Here is a 25,613-nt window from a genome sequence, read left to right on the forward strand (position 1 = left end):
TTCAAAATGCTATGTTCCTGCAAAAGGGACTGACTCAGGGTTCAACACATGGCTGTTTTCTTATCTCTTGCCAGGGACACAGGTGTATCGGGAAGTTTTTAATGTTTGACATTTTATTACGTTTTTATATTCTGCTGGAAGCCGCCCAGAGTGAATAATATTCACCTCACCCCCCACGCCCCATCTTTAAGTTGGGCACCAGCAACGGAAAGTGAAGGATTCCCATAAATACTACACTTGGGTTTCAAATAGGTTGACATTCAACTGCAAAATTTATTATCAAGCACGGTATAATTGTATGGCATTGTTTGTTAGGCAACTGTCATGTACATTTTTTCTAGAATAATAAAAAAATGGGTAAGATTTGAATTCCACAAATTATGAGTCCTCTGCTTAAACATTAATAAAAATATGTTTGTATCATATGCTCAGTGACTGTTTTCAGAGCATGCCTGTTAGCCCATTTTGAAGAGTGTGATGGTTGCAATGTAAATCACACATGTTAACTGAAAAGCGCCTTTCGGGTTCATATTTTTAAATTAAGGGTGAAATAATATATTTGAATCTTATTTTGTTCTGTGAGCCACACTGAGGTGTCTGGGTATAGGGCAGTATATAAATTCAGTAAATAATAATAAAAATACAAAGCATATAGGTTGTTTAAAAATAAAGGACTGGATGCAAACTAATAACACAATCCCTTACATAAACACATGTTGATGGGGACTGGATGAAATGTAATCGCCTCTCTGCCATGGGATGGGGTTTGCTTTGCAGATGCCCCAGAATCATTCAAAAAGTTACTGCCAGTGGTAACTAGCAGCCACAAAACAGGCATTGCAGGGTAGAGTCAGGGTACTGGCAGCTTTGGGTCTGTTGGACCCAAAGTCCCACAGACTCCCTGAGAGGTTTGATATTCAAGGCCTCTCAGCTATAGCAGACTGGAGCTGGCACAGCAAAAAATATCCCTCCCCTCCCCAACATCTGCCTTGGTCAGCATGAGTCAGCAGGACTTTTGATGTGGCAACATATTTGTCACTCCACTGCTGTTTCTAAGTCCAGTTTGGGTTGCTCTGTGTGTCACTTTTCATTCCCAATTAAATCCATGGGACAAAGTACACTTTGATTTCAACGGGATCTTAATGCCTGAATCCAGATCAATGAATTTGGCTAAAACACATTTGCCAAGAGGAAGAAGTAAATTCAGAAAACAATTCAAGATTATTCTAGTTCAGTGGAGTAGAAGTTTGCCTCTTTTAGAAAATGAGGTGGAAAGTTACCCATCCAGCAGTTGAAAAGATCAGGACAAACTGAATGCTCACAGTGGTGGTTTTGTTGTCAGATACATGTGAATCAATCCAACTTCTGTAATTTGCTGCACGGATATAGATTCCCGGTAATTGTGGTCGGCCACAACCAACACCACTGCTGGTGATTCCTACCAGATAATACTTGTCATCTAGGAAAGAACACATCAGAGGACCACCACTGTCTCCCTGGAGGATAAAAAATAAAGAAGATAACTTGAGTGCTGCTGAAGGTATTCTGGAGATGTAGCGTGCATAGAAATTATGATAGTAGGGGCTGTCTCTAATGCTGGAGCTTTACGGGTGCAATAGGCTTCCATGCACACAGTGGAACTTCCTCTCCCTTCCGTGTGCACCCTCAGAAACAGTTCTGGAGGGTTGAAAAACCAAACCGATTTTGGGCATTGCAGGGGAGGAGAGGAAGTGGAAGTCCTGTTTGTGAGTGGAACTCTACGTAACCAGTACTTTATTGAGGTGGACCAGGCCCAATATTCCATTGTGTGTATGCCTATTTCTGCACACATTGTTTCATATTTGATCACAGTTGGGAGTCCAAGAATACGTCTCAGAAAGCTGGAGTGAATCTTTTTTAGATCACTATTATATGCTTGGACCCATAGCGGGATTCCATAGAATATCTGGGATTGCACTTTTGTTTGGAATATCTGATTGGCCGCAGGAATAAATTGATTGCCTTTCTGATAATAAAAACGGGCAACAGCTGATGAGGTGCACTTTGCCTGTTTTATGGCATTTGTGCGATGATTTGCCCACCCTAAATTGCTCTGGAATAAGATTCCCAGATACCTATAGATTTTCACTTGTTGGATTTCCTGCCCTCTTATTTTCCATTTCTCTAATTTCCAACCATTCGAGAAGACCAAAATTTTTGTCTTCTCATAATTTATAGAGAGCTTGTTACATTCGCAGTAAAGGGTCAGAGAAGATATAAGACGTTTCAGACCCAAGCTCGTTAATGATAGTAGAACAGCATCGTCTGCGTATAATAACAGAGAAACTGGTTTCTGATTAAGTTTAGGGGCATGTGATTCTATTTTTTGAAGGTGATCTGGCAAGTCTGATAAAAACAAATTAAATAGGAAGGGGGCAAGAATACACCCTTGTTTTACCCCTTTCGAGTTTGGGATGTCTGGTGAGAGGTGACCTTTGGTGTTAAGTTTGACTTGACAGATATTGGAAGAGTATAAATTTTTTATTAGGATCAATAAGCGCTGATCAATTTTTAATTCTGTGAGTTTCCTCCACAGCTTTGGGCGGTCAATTGAATCAAATGCACCACGAAAATCTACAAAAGCAGCATATATCTTAGATTGCCTTTGAGATCTGTATTTTTCAACCAAGTGCATAAGTATAAGGCAGTGGTCTAATGTAGAGCAACCTTTGGAGAAACCTATTTGTTCTTTCCCTGGTAAATTTAGATTTTTCATCCAGGTAAGGAGTTTAGATAAAAGGTGCTTAGCGTAGATTTTCCCTATCACTGATAATAGGCTTATCGGTCTATAATTCCTTGGTTCTTTTGGGTCGCCATTTTTAAAGATTGGGATAATTATTGATCTTAACCATATCTCAGGTATGATCCCATATTTATCTATGAGAGTAAACAATTGAGCTAAGGGTTCTGCCCACCAATCTATATAGGTCTTGAATAATTCTATTGGTAGACCGTCTGGCCCAGGAGATTTCCCCGATTTGAAATTTTTAACTATCTCTCTAATTTCCTCTTCTTCTACCCTTGGCCACTCCTGGAGTTTATTGATTTTATTTTTAGTGGTTTCATTTCCTTTAAGCTCACTGTGTAGATTGTTAAATACCGATGTAAAATATTGGGACCATTTGGATTCTGCAATTGGTGGTAGAGTTAGTTGATTTTCGGCTTTCAATCCTCCGTACACTAGGTTCCAGAACGCTTTGTTATTTTTACTCTGAATTGAGTCGAGTAATTGTAGCCATTTTTGGGTTGCATATTTCTGTTTCTTTTCGGCCAGAATGTAATGATATTTTCTTTTTTCATCAAGATAAGAGGGCTCTAGTTTAGTACGATTATTTTTAAATATTTGGCGCAGTTTTCTTTTTAGCTGGAAACATTCATCGTCAAACCAAGGGCTAGCGCTATGTTTAAGTACCCAAACTTTAGGTGGAGTACTAAGTTCTACGAACATTTGGAAGATTTCATTATAAATTTTCGGAATATCGCTGTAGGAATTAGTAGTCTTTAAGTTGGATAATACTTGTTTTCTCAGGTTGGCTGTAAGTTTTTGCCCCACTACTGCACTCATTTCCTGGGACCATTTTAATTGGGTCATTTGTTTGTATTGAGAGGGTTCTATAATATTGTGCTTGGTTATTTTGGTTTCGTCCTTTAAGTTAATAGACAACAATAATGGCTGATGGTCGCTTTCAGTACGCGTTCCAATTTTGAGGTCCATGATCGAATTTATAATATTATAAGGGACAAGAATATAGTCGATGACACTGCATCCTCGGGGGGAGAAGTATGTAAACTCCCCGCTTCTATCGCCTTTTGTTGAACCGTTCACAATCTGCAAATTAAAGTTGTTACATAATTCAAGTAGGCGTAAGCCTTCGGTGTTTACAACCCTATCTCTGGAGAATCATCCTATTTTCAGGGCATGTGCGATATCATTATCAGTATTCCAATTTAGTTTGCTACATAGTTGTTCATTGTTGGTTCCCACTCTGGCATTAAAATCACCTGCTATTATCAATGAGGTGTTTGGGTATTTATCGGTCAAATTTTCTATATAAAAGGTTAGTTGTGACCAATTTTCACTGTTGCTGTTGTTTTTGGATGGGGGGATATAGACATTTACAAGTAGCAAAGTATCGTCTTTTTGGGTTAAAAGTAGGGCTTGTGCAAGTGGCAAGCATTTTTCTAACTGCTTGATTTCAAACCCTAAGTTGTCTTAGGGCCCATATTCTATGATTTAAATATCTTAGATAACAGAGCCAATTACGTCACCAAATTAATAATTCCAGCCCAACGTAGGGCCTTTATGCTGGCCCGTTTGAATGTTTTTCCCTCAGCATTTGTCAGGGGAAGATATCAAAACATCCCCAGAAACAAGAGATTCTGCAGATGTTTTATGAATGTCCCGGACACGGTAGAGCACATTCTCTTTCAGTGCCCATTGTACAGTACGCTCCGTCAACGCGTGCTGTCCCCTCTTTTGGGTGGTCTGGAGCCCCAACAAGGTGAATGTGTGGGATTCTGCCTATCCGACGTTGACCAAAGGGTAACGGCGGGGGTAGCCGAGTTTTTGGTAGTAGCCCTCCAAGGAGCGGGTTAGCAAGGAAAACCATTGATTTTATATGTATATATATATATATGTATGTAGCCAACTGCTGCCTTTCTGTATATATCTCAAGGCTTTTATATGTTACTTTCTCTTTTATCGTTTTATTTGTATAATGCCTAATAAAGGTTTGAATAAGTAAGAGTGGAACTCTACTCACACAGCACTGGATAGAATTCAGTAAGTCTGAGCTATGCCTTCCATGTAAGCCTCCCAGAGAGCTTTGGCATTGTTGAGCGACAGATTAAATGCTACTAATAAGTAACTATAAACAAAAGTTATCAAAAGAAAAATAGATTGCTAGAAAAGATGGATGTGGGAAAGCTGGACTTTGTGGAACAGCACTAACCATAACTATGTGACTTACAAAAAATTGGTAATGCCTATTCTGTGAATTCCAGCTACAAGCTCAGTAAGCCTGGTGAGAAATTTACTCTACGCATTGAAGTGCGCACGGCGCTCCATCCAGTTTTTGCTCTCGTAACAAGGCATTATGTACACAGGTGTTGAGAAGAACATTCCTCACTCTCTATTTTGAATGCAAATAATGTGGTCCAAGTGTTCTGAATGGAAGAAAATGAACACACTCTGACTATTCTATAAAGTTCCTCTGCTTTTATCCGCTACCCAACCCCTTAGCAGTCTTTACTGAGGTAAACAAGTTATTAAAAATCATGGTGAAGGCTTTTTTACTTCAGCTGGAAGTATGCCCAGATTTGCACATTCCTTGAAATCTGTATTAGAAATCTAGTTCCACTAGGGCTGCCATACGAAAAATCGCAATTCTTTTGGTGTTTTTGTCACACACAAAAAGCTCAACAAAACAACTTTGGGGTTTGTCTTTAAAAAAGTGCAACAATTTCTGGGTTTTCCTTTTTAAAAGCTCATTGGGGGGGTCTTCCTAAAAAAGCCTCAACAACTTTCATGGTGTCCTGGCTTTTACTTTTTGAAATATGGCAACCCTAGTTCCACTTTTTCTCCAATTCTCCTTTTGTCTTTTCAAGTGTATACTTGCAAGTGGGAACTTTTTATTATTTTTGTTCAGTGTATAAGGGATACTTATGCACTATTGTAAATAATAAATGTTTTAGCACATAAACATGAACAAATTTGTATGTTTCTGGAACTGACTATGGTGTTGCACTGACATATAATTGTGTTACTACCAGGTAGTAAAGTTTGACTTAGCAACCACATGGCTGGAGGTTTCGCCAATATGTTTTTCAAATGGAATTTTACCTGGCAGCTATCGACACTCCCGTTTTCAGTACCAGCACAAAGCATATTCAATGATACTGCCCCAGCATACCAATCAAATTTGTTACAGATTTGCTGTGGAATAATGTTGACTTGAGCTTCTTGTAATATACGTACAGCTTTCCCTATAATGAAAACACAAGACAAAGGTGGAAGTATGCTAATTTGTTGTTTAATAATCTGGAATGTACAGGACAACAGGGATATTAGTAGCTCTTGGGTCAGTACATCTTTCTTAAGCCTACTGCACCAGACCCCCATTCTCCATGCATAATCTACATTACAGTGGTGCCCCGCAAGACGAACGCCTCGCAAGACGGAAAACCCGCTAGACGAAAGGGTTTTCCGTTTTGGAGGCGCTTCGCAAAACGAATTTCCCTATGGGCTTCCTTCGCAAGACAAAAGCCCATAGGGAAATTTCCGGGACAGCGGGGAAGCGCAGCGCGTCTTCCCCACTGTCCTCGGACCTCCTCCGAAGGCTGGCGGTGGGGCGGAGAGACCTCCTCCCGCCGCCAGGCTTTGGAAGGCTGCTCCGAAGGCTGGCGGTGGGGCGGAGAGACCTCCTCCCGCCGCCAGCCTTCGGAAGACTGCTCCAAAGGCTGGCGGCGGGAGGAGGTCTCTCTGCCCCTCCGGCAGCCTTCAGAAGGCTGCTCCGAAGGCTGGCGGTGGGGCAGAGAGACCTCCTCCCGCCGCCAGGCTTTGGAAGGCTCCTCCGAAGGCTGGCGGTGGGGCGGAGAGACCTTCCCCCCGCGCCAGCCTTCGGATGGCTGTCCTGAAGACTTGCGGTGGGAGGAGGGTTTTCCTTCCCACCGCCAACATTCAGAATCCTGTTCTGAATGTTGGCGGTGGGGAGGAAAAACCCTCCTCCCACCGCAAGCCCCGGGAACAAAGGAGAAGCGCTGCACGCCTTCCCCTCTGTTCCGGTACCTGTCCTGAAGGCTTGTGGTGGGGAGAAAAGCCCTTCTCCGCACCGCCAGCCTGGCAAGCGGTCTCCATAGGAACGCATTAATTGATTTTCATTCCCATTCCTATGGGAAACCGTGCTTCGCAAGACGAAAAACTCGCAAGAAGAAAAAACTTGCGGAACGAATTAATTTCGTCTTGCAAGGCACCACTGTATTGAGTCATGTATTGTGCCTTTATCCTCAGATTCCACTTAGAAATACTAGAACAAACAAGTTACAGGTAGGTAGCCATGTTGGTCTGCTGTAGTCGAAACATAATAAAAAAATTACTTCCAGTAGCACCTTAGAGACCAACTAAGTTTGTTATTGGTATGAGCTTTCGTGTGCATGCACACTTCTTCAGATGCACACGAAAGCTCATACCAATAACAAACTTAGTCTCTAAGATGCTACTGGAAGGAATTTTTTTATTCTGTTTAGAAGAAACAACACAGCCTGATGGAGGAATTTCCTACAGATGTGCAAGACCAAACCTGTACATACCCATCTCAGGAGCTTTGACCAGGCATCTTCAATCTACTACCCAAAATACACAAACCAGGAAACCATAGGGAACTCATTGTTTCAGGCATTAGTACCTGCACAGTTGGGGGTGCCTGGATATATAGGCTCAATGCCACCAGCAGAGTAATCCTTAATCCTACACACATTTGACTTGTGCAATTTCAAGCATACGCAGCTGAAGGTGGGCTGGTTGAAATTGTGCAGGTTAAGTCCCAAGCAAGGCAGAGAGCTTAATCGTTTTGTGCTGGGTCTGCTTGGGGTTACCCAGCATAAAAATAGCTTTAAAGCTCTCTGCCTTGCTTGTTGGGTAAGGCCCGTTCAGCATGCTGGCTGTGAGATGCTCCCATGAGATCTTGCAGGGCAAAATGAACACCACTATCCTTTCAGAGCCAGTGCACTGAGCAGAATTTACCACCCACTACCCCTGCCCCAGCAAGGCAGAGCGCTTAAAAGCTATTTTTGCTGCAGGTCCATTTGGGTTACAGGGTACAAAAAGGTTTTAAGCTCTTCAACTTGCAAGGTAAGTCCCACTCAGCATGATGGCTTGGTTTGCTGGAGTGGCTCCAATGGTTTGAATATACATGTTAAGATGTGGTATTACTGTACAAGTTACATATGGGGTACCACTAACTGATGAAACTACAGCATTGACAATGTCCCCCAAACCACCATACCAGCTACTATGGATGCTGCAGCTCTTTACACCAACAGCTCCCACAAAGATGGACTGCAAGCCATCAGAAGCATCCCTGATGGGGCTACAGAACATCTAGCCACCAAGCCCTGCTACTTTGTACTTTCTCACAAATACTTCAGCTTTGGAGAGAACATTCATTGTCAGATCATCTGCTCGCAAAGCTCCATAAGATGCAAACATCTCCATGGCTGACTTACAACAATCCTTCCTCAGGTCCTGTCCCTCAAAGTCTCTCTTCTACCTGAGGACACACCACAGTGTGTAAGTGGCAGCTAGAAGCACGTAAGTATGTGCAGCAGTTAGTGAGTTTCCGATATAAGGTGATGCTTATATTTCTATTATACAGTTGCACAGTAGTGTCCAGACAGTTAACCTATTATATGCAGTGGTCCAGGTCCAGGTTAATAATGGAGTGAAAGTTACTGAAGTCCTGGTGGAACTGCTCAAGAGTCTCCTGTCCAATAATCCAAATGATAAATGTACACCAGTGTATCTCAGACATTCACTTAATGTTGCAAATGGGCCATTGGCAATAAATAGCCTAGGCCCTGTACACCCGAAGGAGCATCTCCACTTCCATTATTCAGCCCAGACGCTGAGATCTATCTCCGAGGGCCTTCTAAAGGTTCTGTCACTGAGAAGTTACAGGGAACCAGGCAGAGGGCCTTCTTAGTAGTGACACCCACCCGGTGGAACGCCCTCCCATTAGATGTCAAAGAGATAAACAACTACAAAACTTTCCAAAGACATCTGAAAGCCTGCATCAGGAAGTTTTTGATGTTTTGCTTTGTTTTTATTATGTTAGAAGCTGCCAAGGGCAACCCAGTCAGATGGGTGAGGTATGTATGTACAAACAAACAAACAATTAAAATTTATTATTATTTCCCTGGAAATGGCAAATCTGGATTAAATGAGGAAAATACAAGCTGCCATTGGGATAATGACATCCAGAGAAACCTACAAAATACTTGCAGACATGAAGAACACTGATCCTGCAATAACAGCAATCCGGAAGCACCCGTAGGTAAAGGAAAAGCTTTTGGGGAAATCCGAAAGTGTTCTAAGTCAGCCAGGAAAAGGTTGCCATACTATGGAGCTATGTATGTGCTCATGGCAGTGCCACTGATCTGAAGATCCATGTTCTCCCCATGTATGAAATAAGTTGAACTGCTTCAATGGGACTTACTTTCCAGCTAAGTATGCAGCTGGAGATAACTTAATTCTCACTAGTAACAAAAGTTTAAAGGAAAAATAAAAGATTTACCATGTTCATATGTGCTTCCCCATCCACTTATGTAACACGAGGTATCATGAGACAGGAGAGGAGGAGTGTCAGGTAAGCAGATGGGCTGAATATAGTCATTGTACTTGACAGACTTGGCAAGTTGAAACAAGGCAACATCATTTTCAAAGGTGCCCCATTCAAAGTCAGAATGGATTGTGATAGTGCTGACCTTCTGTATTACAGTACGAGAGTGGGGTTTATACAGATGATGCAAGCCAATCACTGCCCTCCAAGATTCTGGACTCCTATGACAGAATAAAATCCCTTCTAGAGTAAATAATTAGTGCAGAAGTTCCCATTTCAGACTTTAAAATTTGAGAGCAACAGCAAAACCAGGTCAACACACATGCAATCATTCCCCTTCAGGAACCCTACTCAAACCATGAACTTGGAATCTTGTCATGGCTCACTCTTCATAAAAGCTAGCCTAGGAGTTTTACTATTTCTGTGATTTAACTAGTATATTAATTTTATGGAAATTTATTTAGAAATTCTATTCAGAATCAAAAATAAACTTAAGTGCAAAAAAGACAAGAAAATAGGAGGTATTTGAAAGATCGTCCATGGATGCAAAAGAACTGCACAGATAATTTTGCATTTGACACTAGAACTTTTGAGTAGAAACTATTCCAGAGCACTTTTGAATGGGAAGAGCTGCATAAGCAGTTTATGCATCAAAGTAAACAATCCCTTTGGACATGTCATAGCGAATCATGGAAGCCATACAGAAAGAAAAGATAAGTGTCATTTGTAATCTACAATGGTACGAGTTTCATGATACGAGGCTGTTTTAAAACCTAAACCTATGGTGAAAATGGGACGCAGGTGGCGCTGTGGGTAAAACCTCAGCGCCTAGGGCTTGCCGATCGTCAAGTCGGCGGTTCAAATCCCCGCGGCGGGGTGCGCTCCTGTTGCTCGGTCCCAGCGCCTGCCAACCTAGCAGTTCGAAAGCACCCCTGGGTGCAAGTAGATAAATAGGACACGACTGGCCCGTACGGGCAGGGGTAAGGTAAAGGTAAAGGTACCCCTGCCCGTACGGGCCAGTCTTGACAGACTCTAGGGTCGTGCGCCCATCTCACTTAAGAGGCCGGGGGCCAGCGCTGTCCGAAGACACTTCCGGGTCACGTGGCCAGCGTGACAAAGCTGCATCTGGCGAGCCAGCGCAGCACACGGAAACGCCGTTTACCTTCCCGCCAGTAAGTGGTCCCTTACATCCAAAAAAAGTTCATTGGGGTGTGTGTGTGACCTATTCATATAACTGGTTGACGTGCAAAGTGCACCACTGATGGGCTCTGATCTGATGGGCTCTGATTTTGCTGGTTCTCCAGCCCCTGCAATTCCATTGCTCTTGGTCACCAAAGTATGTTGGTGATACAGATATTGTTTTTGTGTTGCATGCCACTTCGGTTTTTAGAATATTAAGCAATTTCGAAATGCTTTTAAATAAAGAGAAAGTGCCCTTCGTAGCATCCCCATTCTCAGCTGTTACACGTTACCTTAGCATGCATGGCTGAGGGTTAAAATGGCACATTAATGTTGAAAAATTCCAATAACTATCTACTTGCGCTGGTGTGCTTTCAAACTGTTAGGTTGGCAGAAGCTGGGACAGAGCGATAGGACCTCACCCCACCATGCAGATTCAAACCACTGCGGATTTGAACCACCGCCCTTCCAATCGGCAAGCCCAAGGGGCTCTGTGGTTTAGACCACTGCACCACCCGCACCCCTGCAACACACCTACACACTGCAGCCAGCACACTAATTTGTTGTGGCACACAGTTTGGAAAGCTCTCTTCTAGGTATTGAACCCTAAATAAGCCTAGCCGTGATTGAAAAGCAATTAAGTATCCAACTATGAGGTTAACAGTGGCTTATTAAGGTGGGCTAGATTCTGATCTGGAGGCCAATATGGGGTGGGAGAGGTAGGCCAAAGGAGGGTAATTTGTTTAGGTGGGGGCAGCTGCTTCATGTGGTGCAGAGCTGCTACAATCAGTAGGCAAATAAGCCATATTTCCCAATACTGCAGTTGAAACACCACTACAAGATCATAACAGAATGTCATTCCTGTCAGGGCATTTTGGAGCGTCACGGCGACCCACAAAACAACCAATGACAGCAGCTATGCTCTGCTTGAAGTAGTAGGAGAAAATTGTTTTTTGTAAGGCACCACTCCCCCAAAAAACTGTTCAACTTTCTCCCAGAAATGAAAATGCCTTCCTGCTTTGAAGGTTATTTAAAGGACTGACACTGGCTTCTGATGTCACAGAAGCATACAGACTGCACCTAGACAGCCTTTCTGTGATTCTGCTGGGTCGCAGATCAGTGAAAATGTCACAAATCGAAACTTTAGCCTATACCCTCACAGTATGATACTATTCCTATATGGGCTGACACAGCAATTCATTATTTTTTCTCTAGAACTTGGGCTATTGAGGGCCCATCTGTGTGGAAGAGAACTGGTGCCACTCAAAAATAAGCGGATTATTTCTGCATATTCGGGGACTTCCTAGATCTGCAGTATTTAAGTTAAATGAAAAAAATTAAATAAAAAAATATATATTTACAAACACAAAGACCAAGAAGCAAAAGCCTGACATGAATCTGAATTTTGGGGCCTAACAGAATCTTAGCATCTTAGCTGAGAAGGAAAAGAAAAAAGAAAACCTGAGGTGGGGAAAAGAAGGAATTGGCCAAATGGGTTTGGGACAAGCTTCAAGTGACGCTAAATGATTTCTGCCTTCACTGTGCACGCAAATACCAATGATGGAAATGTGTAGGTATGTCGTGATAATTATGGGATCAGAGTGCTATAGAAAGAAATTAAGCTGCCATACACCATCAGTCTATTTGTCCACCTAGATCAGTATTGTGCTTATTGTGATTCATAGTGGCTCTCTCAGACAGGTTTTTCCCTACACTTGACCCTTTTAACGCAGCAGATAGGTTGGGAGATGAGGAGGCCCCTCCCTCCTGAAAACTCCCCCCTTCTACCAGCCAGACCTGAAAAGGGCTATAAGGTTTTTATTCCAAGCTGGATAGAACCTTGAACAGGAGGAGGCCTTTTAGGGACTGAGGATACACTGCAGCTTTTTGTTTCTTGCTTGTTCTGTCTAATAGTGAACTCAGTGGTTAAGTTCGGGAGTGAAACAGGGATATTAAAAAAATAAAACAAGAACATAAAAATAGCCTGCTGGGCAACTTACAATCCCACATCACGAGAGAGAGAAAAGAACCTTCAATAAATGGATGTTGGGCAGATAGTGTGAGTTTAGAAATCTGATCTATCGTTGAGGCTAATTCAGCTGTCGAATGGTGAAGATGTCAATTCAGAGGGCAAGATGGCCTGATTAAGCCCCTAACATTTAATAGTATACTGTAAGTGATCATTAGAGTTGGGAGATAGGCACCATGAGCTACAAACAAACAAACAAACAAACAAACAAACAAACAAACACTCCTTTCCTGTACTGCCCTCCCCACCCAGTTTTCTTACCCTTCACCATAAAGTCCCAGAGTGGGTAACAACATAATCATATAATTAAAAATAGGTAAATGTGTAAAAATAACTATAGTAAAGTGGCATTCCAGTCCATCTTGCAGATGATTCTCCTGGAGTGTGGATATATCATTTTTGGGGACTCAGAGTTTGAGGTACACATCTCCACTTCTTTTGTACCAATTTTGAGTATTATTAGCATAATTATATTACTTTAATAAGACTGCATTATTATACAATACTATATGAGCTATTAAGGAAACAACCAAAACTTAAGTACATAACTGTTATGTAGATGTTATGGTTCATGAAATAAGTGCTTCAGGAGGATGGCTGGCGGCTATTTTGCAAAGAAGGTTTCCATGGACATATGCCAGCCTGCAGGTTCTATCTACCAAACTTTTTTTTTTGACAAGCTATGTATTCTATAGCAACCACATGGAAATTGTCATCAGTAAAGATAGTCTACAGAAGTATTGCACGGATTGGATTAAATTAAGTGTTCAGATTTATGTCTGGCAACCAGCCCTGAACTTGAAAACCACAGTATTATATGGCATAATGGGGAAAGGTTTCAGAATGGTAGGAAAAACTGAAATCTTCCCCTCTTCCTTTTCTCCCTCCTCTTTCCCCTGAGCCATGGCCAATGCTATAGGGCTCCTGCTCTGGTATGGTTCAATTAGGCTAGCTGAAGACACATGAACCAAAACACCCCTGTTAAGGGTTGGCAATATACAGTACTAAAACATTTTTTTCCAGATCCCCCCTTGTGGGTAGAGACCAATACATGTCCCTCAAGCACAAAACTGACAGAAAAAGATTCAGAACAAAAAAAATACATACATATTTACTTTAATGCAGTGTGCTGCTGTCAGCACTGAGTAGCTATTAATTAAAGATCCACCACATATATGGTAAAAAGATTCTCCAGGAGCAGGTTGAGCTTGTAGACTAACTTGCCATGGCCAAGCCCCAAGCTGAGCATCATGTCCACCTATAATCCGAGATCCTTCTGCTGTCTCATCCACAAGAGGCCTTCTTCCGCATTCTAAAAATAAAAAAGTTGTACTGGTATTTCAGTGTAAAACACAGCAGGCATTCAGCAACAATACAATATAGCCATTGTTTCAACCGTGCAATCTGACACAGCAGTTATCAGATTGCTTTCTGTTGGAGATTATGCAAGCATGAAGGCTTCTGTGAATCATTAAATAATCTTATTGTCAGATGTCGGCCTAAAAGAACACACCAACTTGTTTGATTGAGGTTAACAGAGTGCATGCCTCCAGGATGGTGGCCAAACATATAACAGAAGCCAAAACATAAGAGGTAAATGTGACTGGGACCAGAGTAGCATACAAATGTCATTCACATTCATCCACCCAGTAATTTAAATGCATCCCCTTCTCTCCTTCCTCTTCCCTCCCCAGATGCATTCAAGCTTAAGAGAAAAAGTCAGAGTCACACAAATGGAATGTGTGTGTATACAATTTTATTAAAATTATATCCTGCTCTTCCTTACAAAGGAGTTTTATTTCCTAAGCTGAATTGCTGCTCAGACTCCTGGCAATGTTTTTTTTTTGGGGGGGCAGAGGTGATTAACCTTTCCCTCCCAACTGCTCCTCACAGCAATTTAGCTTCAGGAAAAGGTTCCAGTTGTTGTGTATGGGACCTTTTTCTCTAAATGGGGTGGGGGTGGCAGCACATGGGAAAGAGAGGATTGTTAAGTTTTCCCACCTCAGCTGCCACTGTTCCCTGAAAATTTCACCCAGAAGGCAATTCAAGTTAAGTTAAGGGAAAGGCTCCATTTGCACAAATGTTTCTTCCTCTTCTTTTTACTACAAAAGGCACACGTTTATGAACAGAAACAAAGGAGTACAAAACATTACCATTTTTAAGAGATATTATGGAAGGTATTGTTATAGAAATAATTGGGGTTGGCTTTTGCAGCCCAACTCTCCATCAAGGGATTCAGTGTCCCTTAAGACAGTTATCGGTCACAGAAGAATGGATGGAGGCAGGAACCAGTCAAAGCAAGGCAGATCTTTATTTTCCTGTTGCACCAGAGTCCTCCCTCCCTTGCAAGGAGGTGAGAAGGGCCCACAACACCAGTGTATAACAGCTTTTGAAGACTTAGAAATTGCCCAACCCCTTATTCAAAGACCACCCAAAAGCATCACACAAGCATCACGGAAAGAGGCAGTCTACAACAGAAATTTGAGGGTGTGGCTTGTCTCCTGTTTGTCAAGATACCTAATGTGTGCTGACTGCCTTATTCTGGCTAGTTTGAGCCATCCTCTTGAAATGGTAAATAACCTAGTTTCTGAAATCATGGCCACAGACCTCCCATATTCATACACAAAATGTGCTCTTTTGATTGGATTTGAAGGACCTGTAAGTTAAAAGAACTATTGGGAGAGGTTTTTCCAAGATACAGTGGTACCTCGGGTTAAGTACTTAATTCGTTCCAGAGGTCCGTACTTAACCTGAAATTGTTCTTAACCTGAAGCACCACTTTAGCTAATGGGGCCTCCTGCTGCTGCCATGCTGCTGGAGCACGATTTCTGTTCTCATCCTGAAGCAAAGTTCTGAAGCACTATCCTGAAGCACTATTTCTGGGTTAGCGGAGTCTGTAACCTGAAGCGTATGTAACCCGAGGTACAACTGTATTTTCTTCTGCAGAGGAAATAGCTGGGGTCATTAAGAGTCAAGATGGCTTCAGGATTGCTCTCCTGTACTATTTTAGACATGTAGCTTAGGTACTTATGTATGAGTGTTTACCTTGTGCACTTACGAACACACATTTTATTTATGACACCTTAGAATTCTTATAACAGTACCTAAAAGACACACACACACATAAAAAAGACACCGGAAAGGGAAAAGATAACAGTACAATTCAACAAGTTGAGTACTTTTCATTACAAAACAAAACAAAACACTTGATGTAAATTATTACTGTAATGTGGCATAAAGTCTAAATCAGTGGTTCCCAATTAGCTAATTACTGAGAATCTCTTATTTTTCAAAAGCCAAGCCACAGACCCCCTGCTTTTGAAAATTTTGATAACTCTATGATAATTACTGGTACCTCTGCAAAGCAATTTTTTAGGGTAGCCCCTAACAAGCAAAGGTATATTAAAAAATAATCAAAGGTATACAAAAAAAACAGACTATAAAAACTGTGATATTACCATGCAAAAAATTAGTGGGGATGGGCTGTGGACCCCATGGGGGCATTTCACAGACCCCCAGAGGTCCCCAGGCCCCTAATTGGGAACCACTGGTCTAGATAAAAAACTCAGACTAAACTGAAATCTGATAAAGCGTTTCACAATCCTGCAAAAAGAATTAAATAAAAATAAAAATACAGTATGGAAAGTCCCAGAGCAGATCCACGCCTGTTTCTCTATTGCTGCAATGAAATGACAAAGGAGAAACAAAGTCTAAACAGAGGTGAAGGGGCAGATCTCATCCCAATTTGTCTGTTAGCAGCACCCTGAAAAACTTGAATCAGAATTCCCACCTGGAAATATCACAATCTCATCTATGCTCAAGATCTAGTTTACAAGATTAAAACTAGAACTTGTTTTTCTTCTTCTTCACATGATTACACAGCATTAAATTAAAACAACTGAACATAAAAGGCTTTTGGAAAGGCAATTCTTCTTAAAACTTTTCCATTATTATGAATTATGGAAATCGATTTAATGGCCTATGTGGCTTGTTTCTAAAAGGGCACAACAGCCTTACTGAACAGGTCAAATATGCTTACAAAGCTGATTAAATTTCAAGCCAATACTGCTTGAACTGGTACACTTCACGTGTATTCTTAAATTGCTGAAAGTGACATCTTACACCGTTTCCGCCCCAAAGCAGCACTGACAACCTAACAAAACCTCCTTTCTTCCAGAGCTTAGAAAAGGAATGTTGCAATCATATGAACTTTAGGGGCAGAGATCGACACCGACCGTGCGCCTGTGGCATTGTTACATGGTAATTCAGAAAATAGAGACATCACCTTGCTGACAAAGGTCCGTATAATTAAAGCTATGGTTTTCCCAGTAATGTATGGAAGTGAGAGCTGGACCATAAAGAAGGCTGATCGCCGAAGAATTGATGCTTTTGAATTATGGCGCTGGAGGAGACTCTTGAGAGTCCCATGGACTGCAAGAAGATCAAACCTATCCATTCTGAAGGAAATCAGCCCTGAGTGTTCACTGGAAGGACAGATCCTGAAGCTGAGACTCCAGTACTTTGGCCACCTCATGAGAAGAGAAGACTCCCTGGAAAAGACCCTGATGTTGGGAAAGATGGAGGGCACAAGGAAAAGGGGACGACAAAGGACGAGATGGTTGGATAGTGTTCTCGAAGCTACCAGCATGAGTTTGACCAAACTGCGGGAGGCAGTGGAAGACAGGGGTGCCTGGCGTGCTCTGGTCCATGGGGTCACGAAGAGTCAGACACGACTAAATGACTAAACAACAACAAAAATTCAGAAAATTACTAAATGGAGGAATTACTCGAATTAAATCCACTTTCGCGGGCGCTTCCAAACAGGTTTGAGCCCCGGAGCCTTTTCCCCCTTGGGACCTAAGCGCCGTTTGACAGCAAGCGCCGTTTGACAGGAGCAGAAGGGAGGAAAAAGGGTAGAGTTTTCGCTGCCTTCTTTGCCTAACATTAGATCCACGTGCTTCGACCTCCAGGAAAAACAGCAGCCAGGCAGAGCGGCAAACCGAGGGCCGCTTAACTTGGGAAGAGATCCCAGTAATCGGGAGAGTAGAAGGAAGAGCTGTCCGGGAAGAAACAGCTGAGGAATCCACCACGCCAGGAGGCATCCCTCCACTTGCGCGACTCTTCTTGGCATGCCCCTTATGCACTCTGCGTCCGTCGCACTGGAGGCTGCCGGGAGTCGTAGTTCGGAGGGGGACTCCGCGCGCAGGCGCACTTCCGCCCCTCGGCCCTCAACGCGTGAGGGAACTTGCCCTGACCAAGCGCCCGCTGCCGCACCCACGGGAACCAGGGGGGACGCCGGGCTCACCGTGTGCGGGGACTTTGGAGGGCAGAGCTCCGGGCAGGGGTCCGTACAGCAGCGCGAGGAGCGCCAGCGAGGGCCCGGCTGCGGGCCGAAGGCTCCGCCGCATCGTCCGTCGAGGGAGAAAAAATGGCGGCCAACTTTCCCCCACTCTCGCCGTCTTTCCCTCTCCTCGGCCGGAGTGACGTTGGGAGCGTCACGTGACGGGGGTCGACAGGATTCTGCGCTCGGCAGCCTCCCGCTCTTGCATTTGCCTGGAAAGTGCGCGCGGGACGGAAACGAGGTCCGCGCGAAACTCTGGCGGAACGAAACCTCCCTCCCTAATGGGGCAAACATAACAGCGAGGCCGATCGAGCCGCGGTTGCGAGGGATTTCTGCGCGATTTAAAGCCCATTGCAAGAAAGCTGAGGGAATACATCCCCAGCCTTCCAGAAATCTTTTTTGGAAGTAAAATTTAAAGTTAAGATTTGACTCAGATCCTTCTTTTTGTTTCGTTTTTGATAAAGAATTGCATTGCAGCCGCACCGCCAACACACCTCCTTGCTTTACCAGTTGGTTTGATCTGCGGCAATTGCATCATCATCATCATTATTATTATTATTATTATTATTATTTGAATTATTATTATACCGCCCTATACCCAGTTGGTTTGATTTGTGGCAATTGCATTATTATTATTATTATTATTATTAATGATTGAATTTATATACCACCCTATACCCGGAGGTTCACAGAAAAGATCAATATAAAAACCACAATATATAAAAAATCAAAATGAAAACAACCCAATACCCCCCCCAAAGGAGCCACATTTTAAAAGGGCATAGGATGTCAATCAGATCAACCAAAAGTCTGGTTAAAAAAAAGAATGTTACAAATTAAATTTCCAATAAACAGCAAGTCAGCAGTAAGCAGGTGTGTATACAGACGCCTTCGTTTCGTGCATGGAAGCATAGAGTTGGAAAGGGATCCCGAGGGGCATCTAGTCCAACCGCCTGCGACGCAGGAATCTTCTGCCCAACATGGCTGGCTAAGCTTAACTGCTATAAAGCAATGAAGAGGGTGGTAATACAAGGACTACTGCAATCGACACAATATCACCAAGGCAACTATCTGTAAACAATCAACGTCTATAAAAATGGCAAAAGTTTCTTTCTCAAATTAGTTTTATCTTAAACAATAGCAAACACAGTAAATAAAGAGTTCACTTGTAATATGACAGTGGTTCAGTGCTCATGCCTTCTCATGTTTAATTCCTACGCTTAGGAGTTCATTGACCCTTTGATGAACTTATGAAGTTGGCATCAACTCCACTGCATATACTTAGGTAGGTATATGAAATATAGTCAAGAAATACCAGAATATCATGAACATTTATTAATCATCCACCATTACCAGGAATTGCAAAAATGTAAAAATAAATCTGGCATACTGTTGGATTGTGAAATCTTGTTAAATATAAGGTTCCACATTGGCAAGGAAGGTACATGCCCATACTGTTTATTTCTGAGGCTCATGATGATTATTCTTTTGCACTATTCCTCATTAAGATTTCCTACTTCTAGACCCTTTTCAACCCCTGGCTCTTTATTCACCCCCTAAACTGTAGGGGGTCAATATCTACCACTTCTAGAACCCCGGTATAAATGCATATTTAACATGTAGAATATAGTAGTCCTAAAGGCATGTTAAAATACCTTTGGGATAGAGTTTTATCTATAAAATATGTACTTCTATGTCATAAAAAATACATCAAAGTGGGTTGCAGCAATAAAACAACCATACAGCAAAAATGATAAATACTGACATCAATTAACTATTGCTGAAGTAGGCAACTTTTGAACTGGTTCCTGTACCAACCCCTTTACCAGCAGTTTTATCAACAAAAATTTGTAACAGCTACATTACAAACACACCTTCACTTCTTAATATAGGTAACCATATATAGGGTCAGACTTTTTGTCCAACTCTGCCCATGCTCACTATGCTGCCAGAGGTCTTGGACAATATTTTTCCCATGCCATCTGCAATTGGGTCCTAACAGGAAGCCCAAGGATTGCACCTTGTACTCTGTCACTGAGCGAGGGTCCCTTCGCCACCAGTTCATCTGCCATGGCTCTGCCCCTCACAGTCCTGGAATTGTTTGAAGCAAGTGGTGAGAATTCCCCAATCTCTACACCCCACTCAGATAATATTTAGGTGCCTGTCAGTAAAAGCTTCACCAGCTGATTTCTGCAGATCAAATCAGCACAAGCTGGCCAGGCTGATTTCTTTTTCTGGCCAGTTAGCAATGCTATGTGTTTACACATATTTTTTAGGAGAAAAGAGCATGCAGAGAACTTTAAAATTGTGTCTTAGTAGTGCTTTAATTTGCAGTTAATTGATTTAAACAAGCTGTCGTTGACTATATTCTAAGATTCCCCCAGTCTGCTCTGCACTTTAGAAAGTAGAACTGAATTCCTTTCAGAGAAAGAAACTTCCTTTGAAATGTGTATATAAAAGGAGAAGCCTTAGCATGTTTACTAAGAAATAAAAATTCCCTGAGTTCAGTGGAGCTTTCTCCCAAGTAACTGAGCATACTACTGTATTGCAGTCTGACTCAGGAGCTGAACTCAGTGGAACATATTTTTCAGTCAACATTCATCTGATTGGATTGCACTGGTGAATTGAGAATTACTTTACAGCATAACCAATGATATGTGGCTGAATTGGTGTCCAGTGTAAGGGGACGTATATATGTTGCAGCTTTACATCTGAGAAATTTGCTTTGTCAAGATCACTCCAGATCTCTCTTGTTAAGCAGCATCCGTCAAAGAGAAGTTTCCATGTTGGGAAGAGAACTTGCTGCCAAAAGTAGCACCAGCTTGAATGGTCTGCAGCCACGTGTTCCAAGAAATAAAATGCTCCACCCTAAAGGAAAGGAGGAGACCATTTGAACAATAAGTATTCCAGGGAAATCAAGAGTGTAGGATGTTTTGTGCATGATATAAGACCACTTTCAGTGCCTTAAAATCAATTTCACCAGGTATTTATTTCCCCCAAAATCTAACTGACCTACTTGTGCTTTGCTTCTTCCTTGCATAAATAACTTGCGAAAATGTCAATATTCCAGTAGCTCGAAGGTCTAAGAGATCCTACATATGTATGTTATTACAATCTGTTGCAAGCTGCATTGAAGATCATTCAGTCAAAAGGCAAAATATACATCTTCTGAATGAATATTAGACTTGGGGCATTCACAAACATGTAAGCCCAAGGGCTGATTACCTGCCACTAGCAATCTCCCTTCTGTCTGACAGGGAAATTTAGTACAAGGTTGGGGTCCGTGGTCAGGGGTCCCAAAAGGAATGCCAAATAGACACAGGCTTCAGTGAAGCTTTAGGCATTTGTCAAAAGGAACATGCACACTGTCAGTCTGGTAAGACAGATGTCTTCTAAAATTTGTATAGTTACTTATCTCCTTGGCTCAGGGATCGCATAAATCCATACCCACCAACATTTCTCAGATGAAAACAGGGACCGCTTAAGGAAAAGTGGGACATTCCGGGATCGAATCAGAAACCGGGACGGCTTCTGTAACTCTGGGACTGTTCCTGGAAAATAGGGACACTTGGAAGGTCTGCAATCCTAGGCATGTTTATTCAGAAGCAAAGTCCCATTTAGTTCAATGGAGCTTACCTCCCGATAAGCATGCTTACAATTGCACTGTAACACACAGCTTCTTACCAGGCCTGTTCAGAGCTTGTCTGAGGTCTGGGGTGGGAGTCTTGTTATTGGCATGACAGCGTATGTTTGGGAGACCCTGGCGAGGGCCCCCATGCCATCTTCGAGGTCTGGAGCAAGTGAACCCCGCTGCTCCCTTCCTTTGCATCGGCCTGCTGCCTACTATACCCCTCTGAAATTGCATCTCTAACCCACCATGTCTCTTTTGCTGCCCTCTCCCCCTCAAATACTCACCGGCTTGAGGACCCTGCAGACTTCGCTCAGAACACTTTGCATGTCCCGCACGGAGCAGAGAACCAAAGTGGAAACAACGACATCGACGGAAGAATCGGCCACCTCCTGCAGATTCTCCGCCGGGGTCACCAAGAAGCTGTCAAACTGAAGGTGCTGGTTCTGGGCCATGCTTTTGGCTAGACTCCGTTGAAAGTGGGGGTTGGGGTCTGTACAGGTGACCCTGCAGTTGGCCGGGAAGAACTGGAAGTTGGAGCCCGTGCCGGTTCCTATCTCCAGCAGCCGCAGCTGCCCTGAGGGGCCTGCAAACTCCAACAAGTTGCGGAACAGCTCCTGTTTCTGCCTTGACATCTTCTTGTTGTAACTGGGTGCAAACTTCTCCATGAAGGCCGGGAAGATCTTCTTGCAGTAGGGCTGCCATACGCCCAAGTACGACAGCACGTATATGGGAAGGGCTAGCAGCTGGAGACAGAGACGGAGGCAGAAGACCAGGGCTGTTGCCATTTCAACTCCTCCAGCCCAGTCTCGGATCTTTCGCCCTCTTTTTCCCCTCGGAAATCCAGAAGCAGGGGAAATAGCTTTGAGTTCTGTGCAAACGTCGATATAGCCTGTCTTGGAAAAGTTAGGACGCGGATGGCTCTCTTTCCTCTATCATTGCTTAGTTCCAGTGCAGATCTCAAAACAGGGTTGTGGACGAGGAGAGAGGAAGCTGCAAACTTCTTGCTAGGTTCAGGAACTTCCTAAGGATCACGTTACCCACTGACTTCCTCATTCAGCCTGAGCCTTTTGTTTTGACTGCCAAAAGCAGTCTTTGGCAACCTGCCAGAAGGGAAGGGAAGGAGGGTGACTGTGTAACTCTTTCTCCTCTGGTGTTCTGAAGCGCAAAAGCAGTTTGTTTTTTGCTTAACCCACAGCTTACTCAGATTTCTCTTGCCTGTCACACATGTACACATGAGTGTGTACATATTTGTGTGAGGGGGAATAACTTGGGAAGGGCCTGGAGCTGGGGGCAGAGAGATATGAAGGCACACCTGTTTAGGGAAGTTTTTAATGTTTGATGTTTTATCATGCTTTTAATATTCCGTTGGTAGCCTCCCAGAGTGGCCGGGGAAACCCAGCCAGATGGGCAGGGTATAAATAATAATAAAATTATTATTATTATTAGTATTAGTATTAGTATTATGATTATTACCTGCATTTTCCATTCAGAGGCAGCTTAACTCAAGGGTTTATTTTTTGGGGGGGAGGGGTTAAGAAAAAAATCTGTGGAGGATATAATCACATAAGAGAGCCAGTGTGGTGTAGTGGTTAAGAGCGGTAGTCTCGTAATCTGGGGAACCGGGTTCGCGTCTCCGCTCCTCCATATGCAGCTGCTGGGTGACCTTGGGCCAGTCACACTTCTCTGAAGTCTCTCAGCCTCACTCACCTCACAGAGTGTTTGTTGTGGGGGAGGAACGGAAAGGAGATTGTTAGCCGCTTTGAGACTCCTTAAAAGGGGTGAAAGGCGGGATATCAAATCCAAACTCTATAACTGATTAACATGTAGCCAAAACTTAAGTGTTTAGAACAACGTACCCTCAAACATTTATCTGATGAAAATACAGACATATACAGACATCCTATTTAATAATAGTAATAATAATAATAATAATAATAATAATAATAATAATAATAATAATAATTTTTCTCTGGACGACTTCTAACATATATAAAAACCTAATTAAACATTTTAAAAACTTCCCTATATAGGGCTGCCTTCAGATGCTTTCTAAAGGTTGTATATTTACTTATCTCCTTGGCTCAAGGGTCCCGTAACTCCATACCCTGCAATATTTCTCCGATGGAAATAGGGACATGCTAAGGAAAAGTGGAATCATATCAGAAACCGGGATGGCTTCTGTAAATCCGGACATGTCCCTGGAAAATAGGGACACTTGGGAGGCTCTGGAACAATTTGTTCCTGCTCTAACTCATCCAAGTTGTTCAGCTCAAAGCAGCCTTGCAATCTCTCCCCATAGCTTTCCCTTGATGTCACTGCAACCTTTTGCGCCTCAGGCAGGGATCTAAAGACCTACCTTCTCTGCTCATGTTTTACGGAGAGTTCTTTTGTGCAAAGGACGGCTGTTACAAGTTCTTTACGGAGAGTTCTTTTGTGCAAAGGACGGCGGGTCATTTGGGGCTAAGGGCTGCCATTAGCCAGCTAGTTTGGCAAATGTAGCATCAGGATGAAAGGACCTTTCAAGGAAAGTTCAGTTTAACCCCACTGTTCGCCAACTCACTGCCCGACACCCCCCCCTTCAAAAAGCACTTTAATTGCTGGATTGTCTGTTCTATAGAGACATAATCCCTCCTGTACTGCAGCCCCATTTTGCCCCTGTTTTCATCTTCACCCTCCTGTCCATAGCTTCTTTTCTGCCTCCTTTTCTGCAACCCCACTTATGCTCAGACCACGCTCATAGTAACTGCCTGAACCTTCTTCCCCAGTCCCATGCCTCCTGTTCCCTCCTTTTCACTTTCACCCCTCTTTCCTCCTCTAATTTTTCAAACTCCCCTTGCACCACCCTCATTTCCATGGCTCCTCAACCCTCCTGTTCTGCAGATATGTTACTGTACTCTTAAGAGGAATGGAACCTTAACAGCAAATCTGCCAGTTTGTTCAGTTAGAGAAGGCTGTGTGGAGAAGGGAGAGCATCTCACGCCCCCTTCCTTTCCCGGCTGCTGCACAACAGCCCTGCAGTGCTGACAGTTGAGTCTTAAGTCTCCACCAGTTGCTGCCACCGCCACCCAATAAGGGGAGCAGGTGGCGCTGTGGCCTAAATCACCGAGCCTCTTAGCTTGCCGATCGGAAGGTCAGCAGCTTCAATCCACTCAATGGTGGTGAGCTCCCATTGCCGTGTCCCAGCTCCTGCCAACTTAGCAGTTCGAAAGCACACCAACACAAGTAGATAAATAGGTACTGCTGCGGCGGGAAGGTAAATGGCGTTTCCGTGCGCTCTGGTTTCCGTCACGGTGTCCGTTGCACCAGAAGCAGTTTAGCTGTGCTGGCCACATGACCCGGAAAGCTGTCTGTGGACAAACGCCGGCATCCTCAGCCTGAAAGCGAGATGAGCGCCACGACCCCATAGTCGCCTTTGACTGGACTTAACCGTCTGGGGGTCCTTTACCTTTCTACCTTTTACCACCAGCCTCATTTTTAGGCATCACCCACAGTCCCAGAACCCAAGAGGTGGAAGTGGGGGGGACTGGGGCTGCACCAAAGCAATTCATTTTTTTATTTGGAAAAAAAAAGACTCCTAGCAACTGCACCCTGCACTCCTCACCTGCACACAATGTAATGGGGAAAGGGCTAACTTCCAGCTGCCTTACCCCACTCCAAGATCAAAGCAGCTCCACCCACCCACCCACATCTTAAAGCCCTGGAACATTGGGAACAATGCATCCCCCATTTCCCAGACTGTTCGCTTACACGTTGCTCACAGTGTAAAAGCAGCCCACGCTCCCCGTCTTTCCAAGATCAAAGAAGAATGTGCTGGTTTCTTACGACGCTGATCCTCAACATTCAAATTAGCATGAATTCCATGCACATGGGGATTCCAGAACCCTGAGGTTGGTTACTGCACACACTTAAGCGGTCAAACTGTGAAGCTTTATTAGAAATAAAAGGCAAGGGGAAGCAGGTAGAGGAAGCAGAATAGAAAAATAAACCAAAGCGCTGCAGGACAGGGGTCACCAAACTTTCTGAGGCTGAGCTGTGGCGTGGCGTGGATCGGGGTGGTTT

General features: G+C 43.3%; 2 protein-coding genes across 3 annotated transcripts; both read right to left on the reverse strand.

The window, feature by feature from the left end:
- Positions 1-283: 283 nt before the first annotated feature.
- Positions 284-18,321, reverse strand: LOC128407125 (transmembrane protease serine 12-like). 2 transcript variants are annotated; one of them, XM_053375122.1, is made up of 5 exons: positions 17,888-18,321; positions 13,807-13,894; positions 9,330-9,595; positions 5,882-6,024; positions 284-1,496 (listed from the first exon to the last, which is right to left on the reverse strand). In XM_053375122.1, exons 1-5 carry the CDS (start codon positions 17,988-17,990, stop codon positions 1,257-1,259), a joined length of 840 nt encoding a protein of 279 aa, XP_053231097.1. In that variant the 5' UTR covers positions 17,991-18,321; the 3' UTR covers positions 284-1,256. The 2 variants fall into 2 exon arrangements, with proteins under 2 accessions (XP_053231097.1, XP_053231096.1); XM_053375121.1 differs by having other exon boundaries at positions 286-1,496; positions 13,690-13,894; positions 17,888-18,316.
- A 915-nt stretch (positions 18,322-19,236) lies between these two features.
- On the reverse strand, positions 19,237-25,399 carry LOC128407127 (putative methyltransferase-like protein 7A). Its single transcript, XM_053375124.1, has 3 exons — positions 25,302-25,399; positions 21,839-22,654; positions 19,237-20,791 (listed from the first exon to the last, which is right to left on the reverse strand). Exons 2-3 carry the CDS (start codon positions 22,337-22,339, stop codon positions 20,555-20,557), a joined length of 738 nt encoding a protein of 245 aa, XP_053231099.1. The 5' UTR covers positions 22,340-22,654; positions 25,302-25,399; the 3' UTR covers positions 19,237-20,554.
- Between the last annotated feature and the right edge of the window lie 214 nt (positions 25,400-25,613).

This window comes from Podarcis raffonei, chromosome 2 (genome assembly GCF_027172205.1).
Source record: "Podarcis raffonei isolate rPodRaf1 chromosome 2, rPodRaf1.pri, whole genome shotgun sequence".
Taxonomy (NCBI): Eukaryota; Metazoa; Chordata; class Lepidosauria; order Squamata; family Lacertidae; genus Podarcis; species Podarcis raffonei.